The sequence below is a fragment of the Xenopus laevis genome, chromosome 6L, assembly GCF_017654675.1.
Source record: "Xenopus laevis strain J_2021 chromosome 6L, Xenopus_laevis_v10.1, whole genome shotgun sequence".
Taxonomy (NCBI): Eukaryota; Metazoa; Chordata; class Amphibia; order Anura; family Pipidae; genus Xenopus; species Xenopus laevis.
In genome coordinates this window covers 153,613,200-153,635,990 of record NC_054381.1, presented here as the reverse complement: position 1 = coordinate 153,635,990, position 22,791 = coordinate 153,613,200, and the positions used below count along the sequence as shown (strand labels likewise).

The following is a 22,791-nucleotide window of genomic DNA, read 5'->3' as shown; positions in this document are numbered from 1 at the left end:
AAATTGCTATGGATGAGCAGTGAAATTAGTGATGAGAACAAGAATAAAAGGCACGTCTATGGGCACACAATGGGGCTCATTTATAAACATTGGGCAATTTTGCTCTTGGGCAGTTACCCAAAGCAAAAAACCAGTGATGAGAATTGCAGGTAGAAAAAATGAAAGCAAACATCTGATTGGTTGACATGGTCTTCTGCCCAGGAGCAAATGCATCCAGTGTTTATAAATAACCTCAAGTGAGGGCAATGAGTATAGCACCACTGACAGTACCTATGAGTTTTGTAATCAGTGCTGCTTTTATAGCACCCATGGCTGAGCATATGAGTGCTACTATTGATTACAGGTTATATTCAGGGTCAGATTGGGCCATCAGGACACCGGAAAAAAAACCTTCATGGGCCCCCAGTTGACCCAGTCCTGCTCCCCACACCACTGCAGATGCTCCCCTGCTACTTCCAATCACCCGATCACAGCTGCGAGTTGAGGAAGGAAGTGAAAAATATGCGATGCTGCCTCATGGTGGCAGTTGGAAGTGGGGGTGCCTTTATATCTCAAAGTTGACCCTTCTGGTTGCAGCCCCAGTGGGCCATCCACACCTTGTTCAAATATTTTACACTACTTAATGCCCATCTTGTATTTTATCTCACCATATAGATATATATTTTCAGATATGATCCCCAGATTCCCCTGCACCATTCTTCTTCAATACATGCTATAATCTGGGAATATCATCACACTCTAGTCTGTAATCAACGCATATTCCAACCAACATGTTTTACATAGTCTGCATACAGAACATATTACAAGTGCTCCAATATGAAAATGTACATGGATTCTGTAAATTAGACTGCCTTATGGAATTATCCTCTGGGTGACAAGGTCACTATTCATTATGCGTGTAACTGTTAATCGTTACTTGGCTGTAATTAAAATTTCAGATGGCCAACATGGAAGACTGAAGAACCAAGTATTGTCCATTCTAGTGCTCACATCAGTGGTATGGGACCTGTTATCCAGAATGTGTGGGACCTGGGGTTTTCCACATAACTGATCTTTCTGTGATTTGGATCTTTATACCTTGTCTACTAGAAAATCAATAAACCCAATTGGCCTGTTTTGCTTTCAATAAGGATTAATTATATCTTAGTTGGGATCAAGTACAATGTACTGTTTTATTATTACAGAGAAAAAGGAAATCATTTTTAAAAATTTGGATTATTTGGATAAATGAAGTCTATGGGAAATGGCCTTCCCATAATTCAGGTCTTTCTAGATAATGGGTTTCCAGGAAACGGATCCCATACCTGTACAACCTGCTTGCTCAGATGCCCCTGTGGTCCATAGAGCTCACATATCCTCTTTAGTTATTATCCTAAATCGAATAGAAGAATATAGATATAATGAAATGGTTTTATCCATGAATAGAAAATTTGCAATATTGATTGAAAATTCTGTTGATTTAGGAACAGGCGAGTGTACTTGTATCGTGACTTCTTGGCAAAAGAAAAACAACAGTTTTTGCTTGCTTTATGGCCGTGTTTCTGTATAGAAGATCAGAATCAGAGTAATGGTCTGAGAAAGCAAAATCAATAATCCTTCATCTCAAATGCTTTGGAAACTGTCACATCTAATAGTGATAAATCGAAAGCAACGGGACTTGTTGAATAAACTTAAATACATTATATATTTCACCACTCATCAAAGCTGTTTAACTGGGTGGTAAGCAATCGGCAAGCATTTTAAAACATTCTGGATTTTTTGTGTCAAGGCCTTGTCCCAACATGTCCTAATAAACCTTTTGTCATTTTTTACTATTGTTTATTGATTTTTGGAGGCACTCGCAATTTTAGGTTTCTAAAGTCTGTTGTTCCTAGTGGACTTCGAATAAAGAGGGATATGCACAGATGTGATGGGCGAATTTGCGAAATTCGGAAAATGGCGAAAAATTAGGGAAACGCATTGAAGTCAATGGGCGTCAAAATAATTTTGACACGCATCGATACAATTTTTTTACGCACGCCTATTTTGTCCAAATGAATTAAAGTCAATGGGCGTCTGAATAATTTTGACGCTCGACTATTTTTTTGACACGCCGCAGTTTCGCAAATTTGCGCCTGGCAAATTTATGCGCCCATCACTAATGCACAGTATTAGGCAGTAGCAAACAGGATGATTGGCATAAATTGTCTCTACCACTGCACTTAGAGTTATTGCTGCCTGGAATTACCAGTTAGATCAGTAAAGGGTTTTGCCACCCGCTCACCCTCCAAAACTGGATATCGCTCAGGCAGCAAAGCACTGGAGTCACGGCCAGCACCCAATACCAGAACAAATGCCAAGGACCCTGGTCTCGGCTCGGCTTCACCAGTAGTGTGACCACCTTTGGGCTTCGGGAGGAGCCCTCAGCTTAATTGGGTGCCACCTGGACTTAACGAGGGGTACAAGGCGAGGAGTTCTGGCTGGCAAAGGGGCACGACCGGATAGCAAGAGTCTTTGGGCAGAAGGTCAAGGGCAAGGCGTCAGGTGGAAACGGAACAGACCGGATCAGGACAGGCAGATAACAGAATCATCAGGCAGGCAAGGGGTCAAAACCAGATAATCAGACAGACTGGATAAGGCAGAAGGATGGTCAGACAGGCTGGGTCGAGGCAGGCGGATATCAGAATCGTCAAACAGGCAAGGGGTCAAACCGGGTGATCAAGCAAGGGGTTAAGCAGGAAGAGTTGTCGTAGGCAGGCAAGGGTCAGGATACAGTATGCAGAGTAGTCAGGAACAGGCTGGGTCAAACACAGATAATCAGTCAGGATAGCAAATTCAGAAACAGGTAGCAAAAGCTCAGGAAACCACAGGATATGATCCTATAACGGGCACTGGCTACAGGTCTGAATGGGCCTTAAATAGGGATCCAATTGGCGCCGAAACATGTGCAATTTCGCGCCGTTGCGCGCTGGCGCAATCACGCCAGAGCGCCTGTGCCTTTAAGAGGCGCGCAGGCATGCCGTGCGCGCCCTAGTAATCCAAGATGGCGTCGGCAAGGGCAGGATAGGAGCGGCGCAGCGGGCGTCCACGCCAAGGACGCGCCGTGGACCCCGCTGCCCACTAGACCACCAGGGTAAGTTTCTTACAACTGGCAATTACTCCACATCCCATTGCCATTTGTCCTTAGATAGTCCTCAGTTATGCAGGAGATATTTCTGATGATTTTCTGATCAAACACACAGCTTATTGTAGGGATGCACTAAATCCAATGGTTTGGGTTTTGGTTGAATCCTTGAAAGATTCATTTGTATATCAATTAGGGAAAGCAAGGGCTGTTACTCTATACCTAAAGACTGAAACTGGGCTCATCTACCCAGAAACTCCAGTAAAACCCTCCAAAGAAGCATTTTCTTCATTGTCATACATAAAATAAATAATATAAACACATTTGCCATGGGTCGGTGTACGTGGGTCAATTCAATTACAAAGTAATCTTGGCTTGACACAAATCAGCATTCTCTGACCCTGAAAATTCTCAGCACTCAAAATTACTTGAAAAAATGACAAAATCTGTCTGATCTCTTGACTTGAGTGCTGTTAGGTCTCGCTGCTGCAACTCTTTGTTCAAATAGATTTATATGATGGATGTAGTTTTGCTTATACCAGTTTAGTTTCCCATATGCTGATATCAGAGACTTAAGGAGGCCGTACAAAGACATTTTTAGGGTGTCTGAAAGGTTGACCTAATGCCTGCCTGTCTTTTTTATATGACCAGTTACAAGATTGTTTTAACCTTAATAACAGAGAATTCTGACCCAGTGGCTGCACAGATCCTATCTGATCCCCATTGTAAGCAGCAGCCCTGTCATGCTTTATGGCTGAGATTCTAGCTATCTGTATAACAGAACATTCTGTCCCAGTGGCTGCACAGATCCTATCTGATCCCCATTGTAAGCAGCAGTCCTGTCCTGCTTTATGGCAGCTGAGATTCTAGCTATCTGTATAACAGAACATTCTGTCCCAGTGGCTGCACAGATTCTATCTGATCCCCATTGTAAGCAGCAGTCCTGTCCTGCTTTATGGCAGCTGAGATTCTAGCTATCTGTATAACAGAACATTCTGTCCCAGTGGCTGCACAGATCCTATCTGATCCCCATTGTAAGCAGCAGTCCTGTCCTGCTTTATGGCAGCTGAGATTCTAGCTATCTGTATAACAGAACATTCTGTCCCAGTGGCTGCACAGATTCTATCTGATCCCCATTGTAAGCAGCAGTCCTGTCCTGCTTTATGGCAGCTGAGATTCTAGCTATCTGTATAACAGAACATTCTGTTCCAGTGGCTGCACAGATCCTATCTGATCCCCATTGTAAGCAGCAGTCCTGTCCTGCTTTATGGCTGAGATTCTAACTATCTGTATAACAGAACATTCTGTCCCAGTGGAGAGAATGCCTGCAGTCAGGTTAGCTTTTATATTGATTAAAATAAGAAATTCTACATCAGCTTGTCACTAAAAATTGCATAAAAATAATTTTGAAAATGGACATTTTGGGATAAAAGTAGTGATGGCTGAGATTCTAACTATCTGTATAACAGAACATTCTGTCCCAGTGGAGAGAATGCCTGCAGTCAGGTTAGCTTTTATATTGATTAAAATAAGAAATTCTACATCAGCTTGTCACTAAAAATTGCATAAAAATAATTTTGAAAATGGACATTTTGGGATAAAAGTAGTGATGGGCGAATTTATTATTCGAATTTGCGCGATTCGCGAAACGCCCGCAAATTTTTTTTTTTCGAAAAAAGGAGACGCCAGCGCCGTTTCGCGAATTTTTCGCTGTTTCGCGAATTTCACACGAAATTCGCGAATTTTTCGGCCAAACGGCCCAAATTCACCCATCACTAGATGAAAGTATTGCTTAAAGATCCTAGCTAGTGGTCTGTAGATATAGAATATAAAGTAAAGATCCTATACTTGAAAATAATTATGAAACAATGGAAATGCAACATCTAAATATAGATCAGCAGAGCATGAAACGTCTTTGAAATGCTAAATATGCTTCATATAATTAGATAGTGAAAACCTAATATGCTTGGGGGAAAAGAAAAATATTATTCAGAATGAGCTCCTTCCAGTATACATCATCTTGACCCGGGGCTGTAACCTTGATATTAACCTGTTCTGGTGAATATTAAATAAAAAAAAATGGATTTCACATTTGTTCAGGTATATTATAACTGAATACAAAATGATCATGTTACAGTAATTCAGCAGCATTTCCATTTAAATACATTATGTTCTATGTTGTGAGCTTTTAACATCGCTCTAATTCCTGCCTGTGTTTCAGGAGACGAACATTTCCAGTTTGGCTTCACTCGGAAAGGGGTCTGGAATAGCTGAACATGGAAATATTAGGCATTTCATTAAATAACCACCCGAAACACCTATCCTGGCTAATAAAAAAATAAAAAACATCTGAGTATTACATTATCTTATGATCTGAAAAATAGCTTAGGCATAGATCTGTTATCCGGAAACCCATTATACAGAAAGCTCAGAAATCTATAATAATAAAACCACACTGTGTACTTGATACCGGCTAAGATATAATTTTTCCTCATTGGAGGCAGAACAATCCTAATGGGTTTATTTAATGCTTAAATTATGTTTTAGCAGATGTTATGGAGATCCAAATTACGGAAAGATGTCTTATCCGAAAAACCTGAGCATTCTGAATAACAGATCCCATGCCTGTATAACAATTTAGGTTGTAGACTTCACAACTGTGTTTAGGGGGCAGTGAATAACGTAACATGTTGTAGACCTATAAGTTGCAATTATTCAGGTTCTTTCCCCTGGCCTTGAACTTGCAAATACATGTTCTGGGAAAGCAAGTAGTGATGGGCGAATTTATTTGCCGTCAGCGAATAAATTTGCGAAACGCCCGCGAAAATTCGCCGGCGTCACAAATTTTTTTTCCGAAAAAACGGGCGCCGGCGTCAAAAAAATGGGCACCGGCGTCAAAAACGGGCACCGGCGTCAAAAACGAGACGCCGGTGCCGTTTCACGAATTTTTCGCTGTTTCACAAAATTCACGAATTTTTCGGCGAAGCGAAACGGCGCAAATTCGCCCATCACTAGAAGCAAGGAATATCTTGTTGCAGTTGAAATTTCACCCCGGCCTATAGAGGTGGTAATGTATCTGTAGATACATTTGAGCAATTATAATATGGGGCATTAGCTTCTGAATGGATCCAAACTCATTGATTGTTGAGTTGTAACCTTCTTGTTACACATATTACTTTTTAGCCTCCTCTGGATCATAATTAAGGGTCCTTGGAAGTTATAACTGATGGTCTAATTTATTGGTTCAGCCCAAACAACTGCTGTATCTATATTGATAAAATAACATTATTATGGTGGTCACAACAGTTACAGTAGGTTCATGTTCAACTCATGTGTAAATCTGGTGTCACGAAGATGTCTTTGGTTCCTCTACTGTTATTCTGTGTACGGTACATGTAAAGTTCCTTGATGATTTTCTGAATGTCCCCTAGTTTTTACAGTCTCAGTATAAATTTGGTGATACTTGGGCACATATTCTTCCTCCAATATAAAGTGCTGACAGTCAAGATGTCAGTCTCTTTCTCAGCTGGCAAAGAAATCAACCGTGTTGAACTTAGATTGCCTAGAACTTACAACAGGCCATGGATGGGAAACCTGCGGCCCAAGATTGATTATATTATTAATTATATAATCTTAATTGTATTGATTAAGTTAAATCCTATCACTAGTGATGGGGGAATTTGTCCTGATTCGCTTTGCTGAAAAATTCACGTCAATTTTGATGCCCATGACTATTCTGATGCCCGCGACAATTTATCAAAATGCATAAAAGTAAATGGGTGTCAGAATAATTTAGATGCGCGTCAGAATAGTCGCGGGCATCAGAATAGGCATCAACATTTTTTGATGCGGCAAAAGTTTTTGCTGCAGTTTCGCTGCATAGTTTTACAATGTATGGATTACATAGAGGCACTGTTGATTCACTTTGAGCTTCCCAATAGATCTTGTTTTGCAGATCCTTAACATGGATTCAAGTTTGGACAAGTCAGCGATGGGAAGAACGTAGTCAACGTACCAAATAAATAAAGGGGACCTGTTGTGTTGCCTTTTTCAGCATAATAGATGCTGCTTATTTGTTCTTATTGCCCCTTACTTCATCTCTTTTTTCTCCCATCAAAGACCAGGATCTGTATTGTTACTAAAGGTGATGGCATTACTGCTGTAAGACATCTCTTAAACATTTTCTTGTATATCATTTGTTATTATATATATATATATATATATATATATATATATATATATATATATATATATATATATTCCGGGTTTGCTTAAATTGTCTTCAATAGCCATGTCTCACTAGAAAATAATAGGCCTTATTGTTCCCCCTATACCTCTGACCCCTCATCTTTACAGACTGAGAGTTTATTGCAAACTCCGTGAAGAAAAAAAATAATTTCTTAAACGTTTAAGATCTGTAAAGACATTATATCCCATTCGCTCACATCCGCTCTGTGTATTTTGTCCACAACCTGGCTAAAAAATCCCATTGAAAAGCTTTCAATAAAGAATGAAAAATGGTCAGAGCCCCAATCCATTTATTTTCCAACTTCTTCTAAAAGAACATTTCCTGCAGGATTCCTGCACTGTGTCTTATTAAAGTCACCCTAATCCAATTGCTGGTTCTTATATAAAACACAGAGAATAAAGAACACAACAAAGCTGATTGATGAAGATCCTTTTCTGCACGAATAACCCTGAATTATATTTTTCAGCAAATATCGATAAATGTTGGAGGTTTGCTAGTGTCTAGTGTATAATGAAATAATCAAAGTAATTATATAATGAATGGGAATCCCAGGATTTATAATATTGTCCCACCATGGAATTTACATACCTTCTACTCTGTGCAAAATATGCCAGTGAGTGTCATGGTTTTGGTTAAAAATTATTTTTGGGGATAGAGTGAAACAGACAATGTACAGAGTTGGGTTGTTCTTCGTTTTCTCTACAGTTTGTACCAGATATACACTAGATGGCAAATAGTATGTAGACAACTGTCTGTCCAACATGTCAATCCCAGGCATCAATTTCAGTGTTCTCTTTGCTGCTATATCATCCTCTACTTTTCTGGGAATATGTCCACCAGATGTTGGAGCATTGTTGGTATTAGGTTTCGCTTCCATTCATATATAAGACGTTGGACACTAATGTTGGGGCTGAATTGCATCAGAATTTCATCATTTCATCCCACAGGAGTTATTTTGGATTGAGATTGAGTTTTATACAGGTCAGACAAGCCTCTACTTAGCAAACCAATTCTTTATGAACCTTACTTTGTGCATGGGGATAAAGGTCTCCGTCCAACCTGTTCCCACACAGTAGGAAGCACAAAATTGTCAAGAATGTCATTTTATGATGGAAACCATGTCAACAATGATCAATATGACTTGAATAGCAAATTCTCTTAATTAGAAGGAGTGTTTATATAGCTAACGACTTGTCATTTGTGTCTTTGTGCTTGTGAGGTCTCATTGTCTTTGTGCATGTGAGGTCTCATTCTGAGTTGTACATCAAATGGTATGGCAATAAACAATTTGCAAAGGTCTACTCTCCAGCCCAGGAACCTATTTTAGGTACAACTGCAAGGCAACAGAGTCTAATATTAATTAATATTAAGACTAACATTGTAAGGGATACTAATAGATTTCTATAGAGAGGAAGGTGTGAGTCCTTCAGGCGAGGATTGGTATTGTGCAGACAAGAGTGAAATGGGTCACAAAGGTACAAGAACTAGAACATGGGTGAAGAGTCAGGGTCTGGCAGGATAGGGAAGGAGTGGGTGAAGAGAACATGACTGGAACAGGATGGAGCGGGTGAACAGTGGAGAAACTACTGGGGGTGCGATTGCACTGGGGTCCACACCCCCTCAGGCCCTGCTGGTGGTTTGGCTGCATGTGAATTTGCCAAGAAGATTGTGCTTAGAGTGGTGGCGACATGTAGTTCCATTTTTGCAGATGGATAACAATTCTCAGAAAATAAGGACCAGGCATATATAAGGCAGGGTCAGCCCTAATTGGTTGACCCTTTAGAACCAGTAAGGGTGCTGGGACCAGATAGGAAAGACCTGGTGATATAATGAACACACTTGCTAGCTGCTCACCTGCCCTAGAGGATAAGCTACAGAGACAGAAGGTCAGAGCTTCCTGGCATCAATCTCAGCAGAGCCTTACAAATATCACACCTGGCACTTTCTCTATTGGCGTCAGAGAAAATGCCAATACAACTGAAATCCACCCTGTACCTTCATACATTGACAACAATGTGCTCCAAAAATGCACACAAAAGCATTTTCACAATGTACTGGTATTTTCTACCTCAGCAGGACACCAGTGTGACTTTACCCTAAAAGCTGAATTTTGCATCATCTGCAAGACAGGGGCTTAGCAAAGTTTTTGTAGAACTGTCAAAACCCATTTAATTCTATTGAGGACAAAAATGTTCCAGCAAATTAATACTCTAGTGAAGCACATGGCACTAATTTTAGCCCAGAGATGTCAAACATGCTGATATTTTGTTGCTTCTGAGCTCCAGTACAATTCCATGAATCTTCAGGCAGCCAATTGAAACTGAGATCAAACAGGCCAACCACAATACAAATGTAGCCAGGGGTATCTCAGGGTGATATCTCAGGCTTTCCCAGATAATTATCTTTGCAGCCATTCGCTACATTGCATTCCACATTGTAATTCGATTGACATGATTCAAGAGGCAGAGTGTGACCATTGTTCTGTGCCTTAATAACATTACATATATAGCTCTCCTTCAAGAAAATTGAACATTGAATAAATTAATTCTCTCTTAAATGAGGAAAAACAATGTGTTTGAGGCATCCTGTCAATTTCAAGCTGTGTACAGAAACCAGTGCCTTGGGTATGGCTAATTCAGCTCCTTGTGTGCTTGACAGGGGCCCCAACACATTAAACTGGCCCCTGGAGGGATCCAAGCAATGGAAGGAATAACGTTCAGCCTCAAGGTTAACATATGTGAAAGAACAAACTGTGCAGCAATGAGTCCGATGTCCAGAGGCAGGAATGTAGCGGGACATTAATTCACATAATACACATCTAACTGGATCAGTTTCATGTGATAACAATGGAGGGTTCTATTTTCATGCTGATTTGCCCATTTAGTTATTTTTAGCCAAACACAGAGGGCATTAAGAGGGCGCATGTATCCATGTTCTAGTAATTATATTTGTAATGATAAACTGTGACACAGTAATAGCTACATCTCTACAGCTACCTATAAAACTTGATTTTTAGTTTTGTAGGCCTTTGGGGGGGAAGGTTTTATCAAAGAATTCAGCCTAATAGCAGGACAAAATGGTGACAGTTGGGCCAGGTGGTAGACAAGGGTCCAAATATAGTATTCAGAGCAAGCTCACCGAATTTCTTTGTTGGCTTCTTCCACAGGTATTCTGTGTGTAATACCCAATAGTTCAATGCATTCAGTAGTTGTGGAACAAATCCAGGGCAGCAACTTGTCTGCAAAGTTCTTTATTGGGATAATGAGTTACACAACATGTTTCGGGCCCACGCCCTTTATCAAGTGTCAGACAAGGGTCCCTTGCATAAAGCTTTGGTTGAAGGAGAACAATTTACTACTTTAACATACTTAAACAGATTCCATAAAAGCTCCAAAAAGTTGAAGGTCCTTCCTGGTTCCCTAGTGCTGAGTGCTGAAAAGGAGAATGGGTAGAGAAGTGGATCTGGTTTTGGCTTTTAGTGCTTATGCTCCTGGTCGGGTATTAGCACAAGAGGGCCTAGGAAACGGCTAAGTGAAGATGGTGTTTAAAAAAACAGGTACTGTATGGGAGAGAACATGCCCATTTTGGGGAGCAATGTTGGAGTAGTGGTTCTGAAGGGAGACGGTGCAGGGGCTCTTTCTTGGTTTTATTTTCATTTGAAATTATTTCAATGAAATTATTATATTCATCTACTTAAGTGATCCCCAACCAGTGACTTGCAAGCAAGATGTTGCTCACAAACCCCTTGGATGTTGCTCCCAGTGGCCTCAAAGCAGGTGCTTATTTTTAAATACCTGGCTTGAAGGTAAGCTCTGGTTGCATAAGAACTATGCCAAACAGAGCCTTCTGTAGACTGCCAGTCCACATTGGGGCTACCAATAACTAATCAGAACTCATATTTTGCACCCCCAGGAACTTTCTGCATGTTTGTGTTAATCTCCAACTTCTTTTACACTTGAATTTGAGGGGACCCCTGATCTACTTAGTTCTCATGCAGAGTTCCAGACTGGGACATAGAAGAAAATGTAGGTGGCAGGTTATGCACCATATCTAGTATTACATAGCAACCAATCAGATGCTTGCCTGCAAACAGGTGACCAGTAAACTCTACCTACTGAATGGTTTCATCTGGTTTACCAAACCTTGTGCAAATTTTAATTGCATTACCCTATTAGTTCTTAGATTTGTACCTCCAATTTGCTAACAGGCTTTGTGACATAACCATGTATATGAAATTAAAGAAGCTAATTATCAACTTTATCAGTGCTGACCCTGAGAGAATAGAAATCTCTTACTGTAATAACTCATTTGATAAAGCAATTAGGATAGATTTACTTTAGGAAAATATCCCCAGAACTCTTGTATCTCCTTCATTCAGCAATCTCGTCCTCTTAAGGCTTGCTAATGTAAATAATGGCACTCATCTAGAGAACGAGAGGCTTGATTATGCTCTTGTCTCCTATTAATATTGGAATATTGGAAATGGATGACGAGTGATCCTTCATTAAGCAAGAGGAAATTTGACAAGAAGGGATGTTTAGAAAGTGTTGCCAAAGTAAATGAAAAGCTGCAGAAGATAAGAGGTCCCTGGATTTGCTGTAGAGTGGAGAATACTTTTCTTTGCATGAACAGTATATTGCATCAGCGAAAGGCAATGGGGACCTTCTAGATTTCATTGAGCTATGATTCCCAGCACTATTAAAATAGCCTTAACGGTTGGTTGTTGTAGTTTTACAGTGCATTGCAGTTTGAAGGTCATGCTCTATATTGGACTTCACTTACTAGATAGAGCAAACTTTGTTTTGACTTTGCATGGCCCATAGTTCATTGACATCTGAGAGGCCACACTGAAGTACAGACAGACCTTGCTCTTTATGGCAAACTGATTTATTTTAGATGTTATTTATGGCTCTTGTGTATGTAATAAGCTATTAAATCTTGCATCATGTTTATGCATTCATAGTACAGAACCCTTTTAGGTTGGTCTCCATGATTTCTCCTAGTTCCTCACTCATTTACTCAGCAAACATAGAGAAGAAAGATAACATTTTGACATCAATGCTCCTAAACCAAATCAATTATGAAATAGGCAATAGTACAGCACATTAGTTTAGGATACAATCAGTCACAGGCACATGGAATATGTGTGTAAGATAAAAATATAATTGTAAGTGAAGAATAGAATGTGAGGTGATCAGGCCGTTCTGGGAATATGTCCTATCTGTAATAGAGAAAATGGGAACCTATATCTCAGATACAGACATAACACAAATTGTACTGCTTTATGACTATAAAAAGAAGAAAACTATTACTGATTCAGTAATCAAATTAATAATAGCTGTGGCAAGGAATATGATACCACACAAATGGAAAACAAAAACACCAATAAATAAAATAACATGGATTAAGGAAATTGAAGAAATAAGAGGTATAGAAGAAATAATAGCAAAAAAAAGAGGTAAAATGAGCAAACACCATAAATTATGGAAACAATGGTGTGATTTCTTAGAGAATGAAGGACAATTAAGAAGAGGGTGACAGTTCTAATTTCCTTATTATTATTTATTAATTAATATGTTTTTTTTTTGTTTTGTTTTTTTTTTCTCTTCTTTTCTTTCTTATGTATTTGTGTATACAGATAAATGTATTTAATGATGACTATGCAATGAGAAAACATTTATTGCTGTATTGTTCTTTTATGTGTTTTATTCTTTGTTTTAACAAAAAAAAACTGAACAAATAAATTAAATATAAAAAAAAAAAAGAATAGGGGGCCAGCTTCAGGTTTCAGAAGGGCATAAGAAGGACCCCAACTATACCTTCAACAAATACTTCATAAGGCCTCTTGATCTAGATTTACCCAGCAGCAGTGTCAAGACAAGGCACTGGGAAGTGACAAAGCATAAATTCCTCAAGCACTCAACCTAAAGAGGGATCAAACTTGTTTTGCCAAAGTGGATAAACCTCATAGTACTATGTTACAGTATATATTTCAATGTGGGATAATGATCTATTGAAACAGAGTGGCATGGTGAACCCTTTTTATCACGTCTTGAAGAGGTTGCTCCATCTGTAATAAACCCATAGAACTGAAAAAACATGACAAATGGACAAATTGACTCAGAAAATCAGATGAACCATAATGAACCAAACCACTGAACCATTTAAGGTAACCATACCAACATGGATAGGGTTGAGCAGTCTGTTGGTTCTAAAATACACAACTGTTCAGTACCTTGTCCCTTGCACTTGTCCACTAAAAAGGAAGTTCATTGTATTAGAAAAAAATGTGAACTGTAATTAAAGCTTTCACTTTGTTGCCATGTTGACTCTTTATCCATCATAAACCCCTGTTTGTTTGCTGCTGATGAACTTGAGTGCATCTCTGTTATTCTGTGGCACTGCCGTGCGATGGCTTAAAGCAAACAATTAAACTGATGGAAATTTAATGTTAAGAAAGAAAGGAAATCCCCAACAGACTGCTAATGCTTCTCAAAGTGACAACGTCTCATAAAATATGAATTTGATCACACTCTTGAAAAAAACTGAAAAAAGATCCAGCACTTGATTCTATAGAGAGAAAAATATTTAAAAAGACACAAAAATGTTTTATAATCACAAGGTATAACAGATGGAAGGGTTACTGTCTGCTATTCTCATTTGGACTACAGATAGGGATTGGTAGCACTAGATATTTTCCTAGTATACATTGACAGTGAAAAGAAAACAGAGTTACAAATTAAAAAAAATAATGGTAGGAAAAAACACTAATGGACCACAAGGCACTGTAGCTACATATACTGTACATCTTTCTAAAAGTGCCCACAGAAATTAGATAGTTCTGCAACTATCTTCCTTTTCCATTTGAATTATGTCTTGGCTCTTTTTAAAAATGATAAACAAATCCGAGCTAAAACCATTGTGTGATGGATGATGATGTCATCTTTCTCTTCGTTTTCAATGGGGATGATGTCATCTTTGACTCGATCATCTATGTCAGTGCTCATGTATGTCTGAAACGACGATTATGACTTGAAGTTAATGGAGGTTGAAGAAAAATTCCTCCTTCAGTTGACCTTGGCTCGATTAAGGCAGAAGACATTTAATTACTAAAGGGAAAGAGGAAATGTTTCCTGGTCCATTGTATTAAAAATAACAGTTTAAGATATAGCTAATTTAGCAGGGGTCAAATTAGCTAAAATTTCTCATTAGCTTCTAGACATATTTTATTATTTCCATGTGAGTTATTCTTTAGTGCAGGTTCCTGGAGACATACAGATACAGATACAGATACAGATTCAGGTACATTAAAAACCTTTACTATCTTCCAGTATTTGAAATAGTTCTGAACAGTTCTGGATATTCTCTCATTCTGGACAAGAATAATATTCTGAGGCTCAAGGAAAATCCAAAATAGAATCAAAACATGAATTGAACATAATTTACAAAATGTGTAACTGTAAATGAAATCTACTGTCATATATTACGGTTCATTTATTATTGCACCTCAGTTCTAGTGATGAGCGAATTTGCGAAACGGCGAAAAATTAGCGAAACGGCACCGGTGTCTCGTTTTTGCCGCGAATTTTCGCTGGCGTTTCGCAAATTTATTCGCTGGCGGCGAAACGCGCGAATTTGCCGCAAATTCACGCCTGGCGAATAAATTCGCCCATCACTACTCAGTTCCTATGCTTGGAGCACTTGGGCTTGAGTCAAATACAGGACTCTGTTCACCTGATTAAAAGTCTCCACCCTAAGAAGAGCTGTCAACCCAAAGTTGTCCGTTATAGATTAGTTACTCCACCTGGGGTTGCAATTGCCTTATGTGACATCAATGTGGTAAGTAAAGGATGTGGCCCCTGGCATTTGTTGTTCTGAGTTTCTGAATACATTTAACCCGGGAGAGTGCAGGTGGTTCCAGGGGACACCCATTCACTGCCAATCAACTTTTTCCTCTAAATGCATTAAAATTCAAAAGAGACTAGAACACAGGTCCAGGAATGGCTGGTATTCATTCCAAAATATTAAAGAAACTTAGCTCTGTGATTACCAAACCTCTTTACTTAATTTTTCAGTATTCTTTTAGTTTTGGCATGGTGCTATGAGAATGATGAATTTATAATGTGGTGCCTCTATTCAAAAATGGATCCTGTTCTCAGCCTCAAAACTATAGGCCGGTTAGTCTGACATCAGTGGTAGGAAAGCTTTGAAAAGGGTAATAAGGGATAAGATACTTAAACACTTTGCAAATCACTATACTATGATTTTTTTTGCCAGCATGGCTTTTTGAGCAATAGATCTTGTCAGACTTCAATAAGGGGGTGAGCAGGAACCTAGACTCTGGCATGTCATTGGATGTGATCTACTTGTTAAAGCATTTGATACAGTACCACACGGAACCTTACTGGTTAAATTAAGAACTATTGGCCTGGAACATAGTATTTGTACTTGGATAGAGAACTGGCTGAAGTATAGATTACAAAGAGTGGTGGTAAATGGAGCATTTTCTCAGGATGCTGCCACTTTGCAGAGTGAAAATTTGGGCAGAAGACTGGCAGATGAGTCTATGGTTTGCTCTTCAAAAGTTAACTTCTCAGACTTAACAACTGAACCAAAAACTGAAAAATATTGCAAGGCCTTTTTGAATCTTGAAGTTTAGGGCAAATATTATAATCTTCCGTGATGGCAAGAGACAGGAACGTATTTGAGGGTTAATAATTTAGATGAATTTGTAGCTAAATCTTAACAAAAATCATGTTTCTTCATGTTTGGATTCTCCATGTCCCACATTCCCATAAAGGTAAGCTAATGGGGTTCCTAGGGAACCCCACTTTCAAAAACTTAATGTTAAGGACAAACAACCCTTAAATGTATCGGATTTACAGTTTTTACTATCTTGTTATTTGATGTTTACAATCCGGAATCGTCAGTGTTGTCACAATGATGACTCAGCTGTTAAATCATTCAGCTGTAGTGTTCGCCAGTAAATCTATTTGAGATCTGTGACTAATGCACTTTATTCTAACCTCTTGTTAGTCTGTTACATGTAGGTAATTTGTGCAACTGTGAATATCTTCCCTAATCTGTCAATTTGTATCCGCCTTCAGCTAGACTTTCAGATTTCCTTTAATGAACATGGAGAATAATGTGCAGAAGTAATGCTCTAAAGAATAAGGTCTACCTCTTTCAAGGGTCAATAAACCCTAGATTTTCTTTTATTAATATGAATATGAAGAGGTTAATATAAAATTATTATCCTCATGCATTGTTTTTCTCTATCTTCCGTGAGGGTTATATAAGGTATGGTTAGTCAAATGTGGTCAGTATAGAAACTCCACCACCGGTTTACTTATAACCTGTAGAGAGAAATACTATAAAACTATGCAAGTCTAGTCTAGGTTAGGTTGTATGTACTAAGCACAATTGTGCAGGAATGGCCCCATAAAGTTGTGTAGCTACCATAAAACAATGCCAGAAATAGGTAGTTCTACTTGTCTTGGCCAAGCTTACATTCCCTAGATAGGGCTAGGGCCTCCTTCCCTTAAGGTTCATAGAAATGGCTTGGGTTGATGATATTGAATGAATGTATTTAACCTGATGGTACTCATCAACTAAATATGGTTCTCCCCATATGACTAAACATTCTGAGATACCAGACCATGTTATGTCTGTTCAATCATGCCTTCCTTTGCTTGTATATGATTGCCTATCTGGCATTTTGACAGGCAATGTGGTTTTAATGCCTGTGAGCAAAGGAGCACACTGACATGTTCTGTTGTTGTCCTTGAATAGACCATGTCACAACACCCCAACCATGACCCCATCTCTTTCCCAGCCCAGTATATAAATCGAGGAGCCTATAACAGTATATATATATATATATATGCCACTGCTTTATAGGAGTAGGCAGATAAGACCTTATTCAATGCTATGGTATCCTTGATGATTATTCAGGTAGCCATAGCTGCACACAGGTGGTGTGATTTTTCTATGAGCCTCCCTATATAATCCCTAGTTCAGAGCTCACTCACTGCCCATTGTACGTTAAGTATGCTTGTTCCTGGATTCCCTGTTTTTGGAATCCCACTCCTGCAATCTGGTTTCCTACTCTCACTCACTCCTGTTCCTTCCACTTACATTTAATTCCTAGTTTTGACCCCAGCTTTTTCCTGCTTACAAGTTTGCTTCTCAATTTACTGGTTTGTTATGGTGATGGGCGAATTAATTTGGCAGGCACAAATTCAGGGCGAATATCTGCGTTTCACCGACGGCAGATAAAATCGTCAAACTGCCGTGACAAATCACCGGTGAATTTGGACGTGCATCAAAAAAGTTGCTCACGTCAAAACAGTCGCGTGTCAACATTATACGGATGCCCCTTGACTTTAACATCAGCGTCAAAATTGACGTGAGCATTAGAATTGACGCGGGTGTCAAAATTCGTGGGAAATTCGCACATTTTACAGCAAATCGAAACGGGACAAATTTGCCCATCACTAGTTTGTTATGTGGTTCTGACCTGGCCTGACTACACCTTACTCCTACTTTAAGTCAGAATACATGTTCAGATACACCCCAACCATGATCCATCTCTTTCCCAGCCCAGTATAGAAATCCAGGAGACTATAACAGTATATATATAGAGTTGGAAGCTGCCTTGTGTTTATTCCATAGGAAGAGTATAGCATATTAGGGGCTTATTTATATATATCCCAAAAACTCGCCCCTTAGTGGTCATTCAATGCAGATAAAAAAAATCTGCACAAGGCCATAGGGAAAGTAATAAATACAAGGCTCCATTGTGGTCTTCACCAGTTGGTACCACCTAACTTATAGGGAGGCACCTACAAGCCTCTCCACTTCTCCCCTTCTGAATACAGCTCCATTTTTTGACAAAGAGATCTGTGGCAATTATTCTATATGTAGGGCAGGGATAGGCACTGTTTTTTGCACTTTCCCCCTTTGCCCCATTATGAACATAGAGCACTCCTTCCAGGCATATATAGTGTGTATAAAGAGCGCATATACGTAGATATAAACATTTTCTAACTCCTTGTTTTGCGACAAAAAGTCACGCACTTTCCCTCCCGCCCCTAATTTGCATATGCAAATTAGGATTCGCTTTGGCCAGGCAGAAATATTCGGCCAAATTCCAATCCTGCTGAAAAAGGCCGAATCCTGGCCGAATCCCGAAACAAATCCTGGATTCGGTGCATCCCTACTTTTTGTAGTAGGAGCATTAAGTGGCAACATTTATTTTAGTTACAAAGTCTTATGAAAAAAACTGCAATGACCTTTTGCTACATTTTTAACCCAATTAAAAATATTCTCTCTCCATCTCAGGATCCCGTAACAATGTGTGACAAGGTTATGAAACCTAGCGTGCAATATGCCTATTATTATTTCCATGTCATTCTGTATATGTGGCATATACTGAGCCTGCGATTTAAATTATTCACATTTCTGTCTTGCAGATAGTGGCGCAGGCAGTGCTGTTTATGTGTATGAACACTGCCGGAATTTTCATTAGCTACCTGTCAGACCGCGCTCAGCGCCAAGCATTCCTGGAAACCCGGAGATGCGTCGAGGCGAGGCTAAGGCTGGAGACAGAAAATCAAAGACAGGTATGTAAATATGGATATCTCAAAAATAGCCCTACTGTATGAAGTAGGAAATGGCAGCAATGCAATGTCTAATAGTCCAGTTCTGCAGTTTAGGAATATTTTCTAAATTATAAGGTAGTATTTTAAATATCTTATGGCTCCTAAGGGCAGGTGCAAAGTAAAAAAAGAGTGTGAGCATCCAAAGGGGGTAGGTCAGCAAAGGAGTGCAATGGTATCCATTTTCCCTATGAATACAGCACTGCCTGGCATCACAAGGACAAGTGGCATGCATGTAGAGGTCCCCACTCCTGCCCTCTAAAATAGGGATCGCCGGTGAGCACATATCAGTCAGGGAAGCCTGTTGTTTCAGCCCTATGGACAGACTAATAAGCCTCCAATAGCGTCGGACTGGGCCAACAGAAAAACCCGGTGGGCCCTGCCAACGTAGATCCACTTTCTGCCAAAAATATTTGTTGCTTCCCCTTGACCTCCCCCAATCACGGCTGCAGCAGAGAAGTTAACTTATCTGCACAGGTGGTGGGGGGTTATGGGCAAAGGGGGTTAGCCTTAGTTAAAACTAGGGCAAGCAGGAGGACCTCTGAGAGGGTGTGGGACCCCCGAGAGGGCGTGGGACCCCCGAGGTGACACGCCAGTCTGACGCTGTCAAACTGGCTCCTTACACATTGATGCTTATGCCTATAAACAAGGGTCATATTTATAAAGATGTATAAATATAAAGCCTAATTGCTGAACTCATGCAAGAATTAGCACCGTGCCTCAGGATTCTGGAAATAATCCATCACAGTGAGCTAATCGGAGTATTTCTAATGCCATTATTCACACCTCTCCAGATCTGGCATATCCTGATGAAGTCCATTAGAGCAACTTAGGGTACAAAGAATACGAGGCATAAAAAGCGGTATATGCAGCAACATAAAAGCTTTATTCAAATGAACTCCTCTTCTTCCTTCAGAATCATTACTCGACTTCATAAATACATGTGATCAGATAGGGTGTTCCGTGGCCTTAAATCAATGGTGGAAATTGTATACAATAAGTTACTAGACTTTCAACAAGCTTTGCAACTTAAATTGATGCAGTGGAGGTGCCAGGCTTCGTTTTATTCAAAGGGCGTTGGGATATTTGAGTGTCTAACAAAGCATTAAGGCTAATATGGGGTTCTTTAAGGCAATGCAGTAATTCCTTCCTCTAACTTGTGATATATAAGCCAAAGAACTTGCATTTTAAAGGATACAGCCCTTTTAATCCAGCCAATACCCCTTTGACGTCTTCTCTTTCCTTCTGAATTTTAAATACAACACTTTTGATGGCTTTTCAAAAGCTGCCATGCCAACCACCCTCTGTGTGCCCTTAGGAAGCCCCCCTCCAAATTACAGGTGTTTCTATGGCGACAAGTCTCCTGGGATTGCCATAGTGATGGTATTTAAGGAACACATGAAGGAATGCAGCCAAAATAAAAAAAAACTGGATAAAAGAAAGTCCATTTACAATCTCGGCTTCCAAGTCTAATGTGCTTTGTGTTGTGCAAGATGGTAGAAGCGGCAGCTATTGAGCGCAGTGTATTACACCCATAAACAGTCACGCAGCGCGAGGATGATTAAAATGTGTCTATTTTATTGTGTTGACTCCAAGCTTCCTACATATGGCACAAAGTGACAGCTGCAGCCAAGTCAGAAATCTTTGTGTAAAATTAAAGTGTAAGTAAACATAAAATAGACTCTGGGTACTCAATGCAAAATTAGAACCTATAATTATAACTCCTACGTGAGAAAAAAATCCACTGGTATTAAAAAATAAATGGTTTAATAGAGATTTAACAGATGCATTTCTTACATGTAGCTCTTTCCTCGCTCCCTTATCTCATCGACAGCTGAAACCCATAGTTAAACCCGACCTGGGTCAGAAAAGTTCTGGTGGGATTCGGTTTATTTCTGTTCCTCTAGGGCAGTGATTCCTGTTGTTGCTCAACAACCACTAGGACGTTCCTCACAATGACCTCAGAAAATGTGCTGATTTTTTACCTGTCGCAAACAAGTAAATTTAATAGACACTTCATCATACTGAAATTGGAAACTTTCTAAATATAATCAATTAATATATAATATATATTCTAAATATAATCAATAATCAAGTTTAAAGGGATACTGTCATGGGAAAATTTTTTTTTTCAAAATGGATCAGTTAATAGTGCTGCTCCAGCAGAATTCTGCACTGAAATCCATTTCTCAAAAGAGCAAACAGATTTTTTTATATTCAATTTTGAAATCTGACATGGGGCTAGACATATTGTCAATTTCCCGGCTGCCCCAAGTCATGTGACTTGTGCTCTGATAAACTTCAATCACTCTTTACTGCTGTACTGCAAGTTGGAGTGATATCACCCCCTCCCTTTCCCCCCCCCAGCAGCCAAACAAAAGAACAATGGGAAGGTAACCAGATAACAGCTCCCTAACACAAGATAACAACTGCCTGGTAGATCTAAGAACAATATTCAATAGTAAAAACCCATGTCCCACTGAGACACATTCAGTTACATTGAGAAGGAAAAACAGCAGCCTGCCAGAAAGCATTTATCTCCTAAAGTGCAGGCACAAGTCACATGACCAGGGGCAGCTGGGAAATTGACAATATGTCTAGCCCCATGTCAGATTTCAAAATTGAATATAAAAAAATCTGTTTTGTCTTTTGAGAAATGGATTTCAGTGCAGAATTCTGCTGGAGTAGCACTATTAACTGATGTGTTTTGAAAAACATGTTTTCCGATGGCAGGATCTCTTTAACTTCATGTCTTCACTCTCAGCATCTGAATCTCTTCATTCTGTCTTCTTGCGGGAATTGAATGTCAGAGTTTCATTGACAGTTAGATTCAATATAATAACTGACTTTGGCACCAATCCTGCATGTAGAGAGACAAGATTTCTGGTCATTTTAAAGAATGAGCTCCAATACACCTTTTAGGCAAAAGGAGTTCCCCTTGGACTCAACTGTCATTAAAAATCCTGCAACTGCTGCATGAAGACATAATGAAGAGAGACAGATGCTGAAATGGGGAGAGTGAAGATTAACTTCATTATTTCTGAAAGGGGTCAGAATTTTAATTGATTATATTTAGGAAATGTATTTATTTTTAGTAAAATGTATTTTAGTATGATGAAGTTTATATTAAATGTTCATTTTGAAGATGGTTCCCCTTTAAAGAGAAGTCCTTGAGGTGCAAGCTACAAGTGTAAGAACAAAGAGAGGTTCCTACCGCCCAGCAATAAAAATGGATGGAAAAAAACAGCCAAGACGAGTTCTTATATGGGAACCCCATTAACCTTTTGCATAATATGTGGCTCCCCACTGTGCCAAAATGTGGCTCATGGATACAAAAAGGTGGGGACCTCAGCTCTAGGGAGAGACCAGTCTACTGGTAAGTGGGTCTGCTCAGATTTCTTCTCCCCTGTAGCAAAGACTAGATGACTAAACTAGCTATGGGATCCATTATATGGGAACAGATTATTCAAGATCTTGATAAAAACTCTAAAAATGTGGAAGGCCATTTCCCATGGAGTCCTATTTGAACAAACAAATCATTGACACTTTGTATTTTCTCCTTGGTGGCTGAATGGTTACACCTCTGGCACCCAGAGATGCTTCCTGACTATCTGCAAGCATCATGCTCCATAGTATAGGACCTGTTATCCAGAATGCTCGGGACCTGGGGTTTTCCGTAAATTGAATCCCTATACTTTAAGGCTGCTTAAAGTAATTGAAACATTAAATAAACCCAGTAGGATTGTTTTGCCTCCAATAAGAATTAATTATATCTTAGT

At 39.4% G+C, this 22,791-nt stretch overlaps 1 protein-coding gene across 1 annotated transcript in view; it reads left to right on the top strand.

The window, feature by feature from the left end:
* The window catches only part of adcy8.L (adenylate cyclase 8 (brain) L homeolog), a 189,580-nt gene that overhangs the window by 49,108 nt on the left and 117,681 nt on the right, over window positions 1-22,791 (top strand). Inside the window, exon 2 of the mRNA XM_018268263.2 lies at window positions 18,827-18,976. Within this exon, the coding sequence (XP_018123752.1) occupies window positions 18,827-18,976 (150 nt within the window). The remainder of the gene's footprint in view (window positions 1-18,826; window positions 18,977-22,791) is intronic.